Here is a 6,000-nt window from a genome sequence, read left to right on the forward strand (position 1 = left end):
ACACGTTCTTACCAGTCGTTTCCTCTCCTCTTCCATGGTACTTAAGAGCTGAGAGAACTCCTTCAGAGACTGAGCTGCAAAAGAAATGAGACACTTAAAACGGGTCAATTCTGGTCGCATTTTACCATTATTCAGATGGTCTGGGACACATTCAGTCTCACCTATATTGATCTCATCATCGGTCTCTGCATCTCCAATGCACTCCAGCTGGAACTCCTGCAGAGACTGAGAGAAGCGCTGCACTGCAAGAGAAAGACCTGCGGAAAACACGCTCAGTTACACAAAGAAGGTCCAACACCGCCCTTCCCCTCCCGTTTTAAACTATTAATTCCTCTTCCTACAAGACTCTGGCTTTTAATCCAATGCCAAGACCTGATGTAAGTGGACCGCCACACCCTGCAGAGCGCGTGTTAGTGTTTAAACACTCTCTGAGGTGCACGAAGAGGCCCGGCAGCCACTGTGAGACGTAAGTTCCATCATAACACTGTCGTTTGGGGCAGTGAAGACGCAATGAAAGTGTCATTTAGAAGCAGTTTGTTCCAGATTACTTCCTGGAGAGCAGCAGAAAAGGCACAGCAGTCAGGTTCAAAGTATTAAACACGAAGGAGCTGTAAACATCAACTTTATCGTACGATGATAATAGAAATTAGCTTTTACTGCTTCCAGGGTAGTAGGGTTAACTGTGGTAACACCATACCGGGGGGGTTCTTGACTTCGCCCCAGTGAGGTCACAGAGAAGGTAAACATAATTACAGCAGCAGGTGACATCAAGCGGCAGGTCGGCCCATCGGCTTCCTTTAAAGGGATAGTTCGCCTCTTTTGACAGGAAGCTCTTTGCAAAACTATTCTGCTTTTTTTAAATTATTTTAGGTTCTCATGTTCTAAAGTGTTTTAAAACAAGCAGCTTTAAAATGATAAAAATCTGGATTATAGTTTTTAACCAACAAAAGAAATCTATCTCTACTCTTGGGTCTTAGCTTGAACTAGCTAGCTACAACTAAACATGCTAAAAATCTGCACGGTCTACACAGCACGCAGTGATACAAAGGGAGAGGCAATATCGCCAAGTGATGTGAGGTCTGACTTTTTCCTGGAGAACGATTTTGTGATGCAAATGTATTACTCTGTTGAACGCATATTGTTTTGAGAAGCAAAACGCTTATTTTTTAAACCCCAGCCAACTAGCCGGACTACCTTCATCAACGCCAAAACAATGCTGGAACTCGGCTCACAGGACGCAGCAGGGGGTAAGAAAATGTTCATAAATGATGTTGCTAGTACGGGATGTCATACAGCTTCATGTCAAAAGAGGCGAACTATCCCTTTAAAATCTGTGGACCACATGCCAGCTCCTGCCATGGCTGCAGCCCTCTGCGCCTCCTATTGTCTCCCTCTTTCTGAGGTTTGTATTCCCGGTCTTCATTGGAATCAAAGCACACCTCAGACATGTTGCGGTAGCTTTTAATAAGAACGAGCATGCAGTGCACACAGATCAGCCACGGCATTAAACTCCCTGACGGTAAAGTGAGCTATGCGGCTCCTCTTGTTACAAAGGAATGTGCTGCTGGTAAATCCAGATCCGATGACACTTGCCACTCTTTCTCTTTTTCCTAATCTCCTTCAAAAACTTTTCATGCATTCAGGGAAACAGAGGTCGGCCAACTGTGGCACATTCTTCCTCGATTTCACACAAAGTGACTCGGTGATTGCCGACCCAAAGGCTGAGACACGACTTTTAAACAGTAACGGACATATCTGAGGCACACGGATAAACTTCTGCACCTACTGTGATTAAAACCAGAGCAGATTGATAAGAATTAAGGCTGGGCAACGATTAAAATGTTTAATCTAATTAATCACATGATTTCCCTGATTAATCACATTTGTACGCAAAATCCAAAAATGAATGCAAAAGTAGTGTATAGCTTTTAGTATTTAGTTCTATTTTAAATGTGCTGCCATATGAATGAAAGTGCCATAACATCCATCCATCCATTATCTTCCGCTGGTCCGGGAATCGGGTCGCGGGGCAGCAGCTTAAGCAAAGAGACCCAGACGTGCCATAACATTTGTTGTGCAAACACACTTTTAACATCAGCATCTTTCTGTAGTTTTTATGTAGAAGCCTCGCTCCACTGTCTGTTTCCTTGAATGACTTGCTGCTATCAGTCGTGTGTTTTGCCTTTAAGTGATATTTTAGAATGGAACTACTACGCTGAGAAGACAATTCAACTTGGCAGTGTTTGCAGATGACTTTGGTTCTGTCGACTGCGCCGTCTGGAAGAACTTTAAAATGAAAATGGCCGAGTAAAAGTTCCGTACCCTTCTCCATGTTTGGTGGATCCGCCAAGTACTTTCTTTTCCGGTTCCGCAGCAGACAACAACAGACTTTTACAAAATAAAAGCCTGTGAGCAACAGACTTTTACAATAATAAAATAAATAATAAAACAGGGGTGGTTTGTGGCGTAGTGGGTTGAGCAGGCGCCCCATGTACAAGAGGCTATAGTCCTCGCTGCAGCTGGCCCCGGTTCAAGTACCGCATCAGACGGCCCTGTGCTGCGTGTTGTTCCCCCTCTCTCTGCCCCCTGCTTCCTGTCTCTCTGAACTTTCCTATACATTAAACGAGAGATACTCATTGCGCGGCTCCTCAAGCTTTAATTGGTGGCTCACACTCGCATAGTAGCTTATAACAATATGGTAACGATAGCAATATTTTTTTTCAAATAACACACAGTGAATACTGCACAGTATTAACTATTTTTATTAGGTTTGTGTTTTGGTAGTATTAAGCATTGTTATTAAGTATTAATTAAGGCTTAATGGTGTTTCCTAAAGGGGGCTTTGTTAAACCTGGCAACGCAGCCCGCTTAAACCACCTGCACGCTAGCTCCTTTAGCCAGCGCGAGATGCAGGCACAATGGATCGGTTTTTAATTAAAAAAGGGAAAAAAACAAACAAAAACCATGCTCATCCTGAATGTCTCACTATGATTACAACAACAAACTACAAATACAACATGAAGAAAGTCAAGGACATGCACGCCAGCTTCCACTCATCCCAGTATTAAGGTAAATGTGGTCTTAATTGAAAATGTATTGGCTGTGTTGTTTCTTTTTTTGTGGGATGTTTTATATGTAGAAATGCAAAAGGGGACTTTAGTATGTTGTAGTAAAAGTGGCTCTTCCCTTGATTTTGCTCTGCCAATGTGGCTCTTGTGAAAAAAATAGTGAGCATCACTGAACTAAAGGCACAAAAGCCCCCCCCCCCCCCCCCCCCCCCCCCAAAAAAAAAAAAAAAAAGAACCTGTGTTAATGCACGATAAAATATCTATCGGCGTTAAATAATTAACGAGTTAACTTGCCCAGCCCTAATAAGAATAAATGTTATACCAAATGATCGACCCAGTGAGTTTTGCTTCACTACCAAACGGATAAGACGGGAGATGGCATGACATGTGATGCTGGTGACAACTGTAGCTGCATGAGGCCGAAGGAAGGACTCCCCTGAATTAGTGATAAAACTACAGATTGTTGATGCCTTCATGCATCCTGCGACTCAACGATTTATCATCCGTTTCTTGTTTTGACTCTAAATGGACTAAAAACAAAGAGATAAGAAGTGAAGCTGGTTTGTTCCTGGCGCATCAACATGAAGCAAAGTCTTATCTTACACATAGAAAACTCAATTATGTGAAAAATCACAGAGGGATCAAAGCTAATGGCTGGTGTGAAGCTTCTCGCTGCTCTTTTACAACAGTGTGACGTGAGTAAAGGTTCGAGGTGTTGGAAACGCAGCTCATGTCAGAGCTTTGAAGAGTGGCTTCAATAAAAACTAATTCCTGTTGATAAATCAAAGGAAGACACTGATTTCTGATCAGAGAAACAGAGAAACCAGCATGGAAATGTGTAAATGATCCCTTATAATGGCTGCAGCTCTGGAGTTTCACTTGAATTAGCCCAAACCAGCTGACACACAAAGGCCTGGAAGCCCACCGGAGGGCCTTTGGAGTTTTGGGGGTCCCAGGGCAGCAGTTAGCTGTGCTATTTGCTGCTACCGGTTATCCAACCGTTCTCTGTCGGCCTTTAACCGTTACATGACTGAAGATGGATAACTGCATCCCAGGATCTCAGACAACACCGAGAGAAGCATCCGGATCCTTCATTTAGCTCAAAGAATCAATAAAACGGTGTAATAACACTTTGTTAGTGCTGGATTTCAAATCAAAAAGGACAAAAATATACTTTAATTATGCCGAGAGGCCCATTTTAGAACCACACATACTATCATAATGGATAACCTGTGAATATATCTGAGCAGCTTAACCAACAGCGATGCTACACAATGCAATGTGTCTGATAAGTAAGGCTTTAAAATGTATGAAGTGGAGCACAAAGTGGAGCTGTTTGCTTCCAGGACTTTCAGGGGAGCTCAAGCAGAATGTAAGGCTGTGTCAGAGAGCATTACTGAGCTAAATGTACAGAGTTACACCCGGGCACTCATCTCTGAAGATCTCTGATGACTGAGCAGTCCTGATAAAATCTTGTGGGTGTGAACAATAAGATCCTTCAAAGGTAATCCATTCACTCAGCCTGTAAGATCAGAATAAACAGTGTAACCTCTTAATAACAACCATCAGGAGCAGAGATGGTGTGCACATATAACACTGTAACTACCCTCATTGTCCTGCTGTTCATTACAACCAAGCAAATGAACTCAGATAAGTCAACAGAGAGCTGAAAGAAGGACACTTTTCTGGCTCAGACTGAACTGATGGCCTTGGCTTCCCTTTATCACCAGGAGGCAGACGCGCGTCTGCTCACCGCAGCGCACACTTTTTTTTACCCCGAAAACAAACAAGCAGTCGGTGCCTACTTACTTTTGAGGGCAGATATGAGCATGTTTCCATCTTTGATGAGGTCTTTTATAAACCTGTTGGTGCGCTCCAGCTCTATCTCGTGGCTCTGCAGCCGATCTCTGAACTCCGGACTGTCCAGGAAAGAATCACTGAACTCCAGCGTCGGAAGACCCATCGATAGCTTCACGCGCACAGCTAATTAACAGAGAAATCCAGCGAGATGTGATATCTATTCCCTCGATTGGAAGCTTCCATACACGGTGGTGTTTCAATTGGCTCGAAGAAGCTTGGTCTGAAGTTTCCAAGTCCCTTTTTTTCATGCCTTTCTCGCTTCTCTCCCCCCTCCACTCTCAGAACTTCCGGACACTAATACATAGCAGTCTCTGACAGAAAGGGTTTGGCTACCATTCAACACGAGCTTCGCGCTGCTTCTTTTACTTTAAAAAAAATAAAAATCTAACACATTTGGACGTAACGTCCCTTTAACCCTTCAGAGACGCTCAGTTGAACCAGAAAAAGACCCAGAGTGGCAGAAGGAGACAGCGGAGCTTCAATTTGGACGCATGAAAACTGTCGGCGAAGCTAACCGTGAAGCCAACTTTGTCCAACTGAAGGCTTGTTACTATGGGAACGGGAGACTCCTGCTGGCGCGTGCTGAAATTAGTAGCCTAATCAGTTTGCTTTCTTACTATATAAAAATATATCTATATATCTATATATAGATATATATATCTATATATCTATATATAGATATATATATATACATATATATATATATATACACATATATATGTATCTATATTTAATGAACGTATATCCGACGAAAAGTTTCCGGTGTTTTTTCCACTTAAAGGGGAAGTTCGTTTTTTTTTTTTTAAACCTGGGCCTTATTTCTGTCATAAAATACGCTCATCTACTCACCGATGACAGTTTGGTGAAAGTCGGCGTCCTTCGGAAGATATTTAGATTACTCGAGATCCGCGAGTCTACTGGGATGACGTCATAAACGAGCGCCGCTGCAGCACAGCTCATTCACTCCATGCTCTGACACTCGGCTAACTTCACACGGAGTTTGCTGCTGCTAGTTTTGTGCAACATGGCAGAATATTTATCAGATTTTGACGATGTGGACGAGGACTTTAAA

The 6,000-nt window shown here is 42.9% G+C and overlaps 1 protein-coding gene across 1 annotated transcript in view; it reads right to left on the reverse strand.

Annotated features, from left to right (window-relative positions):
- arhgap42a (Rho GTPase activating protein 42a) overlaps positions 1-5,449 on the reverse strand; it is a 31,307-nt gene extending 25,858 nt beyond the window's left edge. The window contains exons 1-3 of the mRNA XM_075487658.1: positions 4,878-5,449; positions 162-257; positions 13-74 (exon numbers count right to left, since the gene is read on the reverse strand). Coding sequence (XP_075343773.1) covers positions 13-74; positions 162-257; positions 4,878-5,031 — 312 coding nt within the window. The 5' untranslated portion in view covers positions 5,032-5,449. The remainder of the gene's footprint in view (positions 1-12; positions 75-161; positions 258-4,877) is intronic.
- Positions 5,450-6,000: the final 551 nt, after the last annotated feature.

Source organism: Odontesthes bonariensis, chromosome 16 (genome assembly GCF_027942865.1).
Source record: "Odontesthes bonariensis isolate fOdoBon6 chromosome 16, fOdoBon6.hap1, whole genome shotgun sequence".
Classification (NCBI taxonomy): Eukaryota; Metazoa; Chordata; class Actinopteri; order Atheriniformes; family Atherinopsidae; genus Odontesthes; species Odontesthes bonariensis.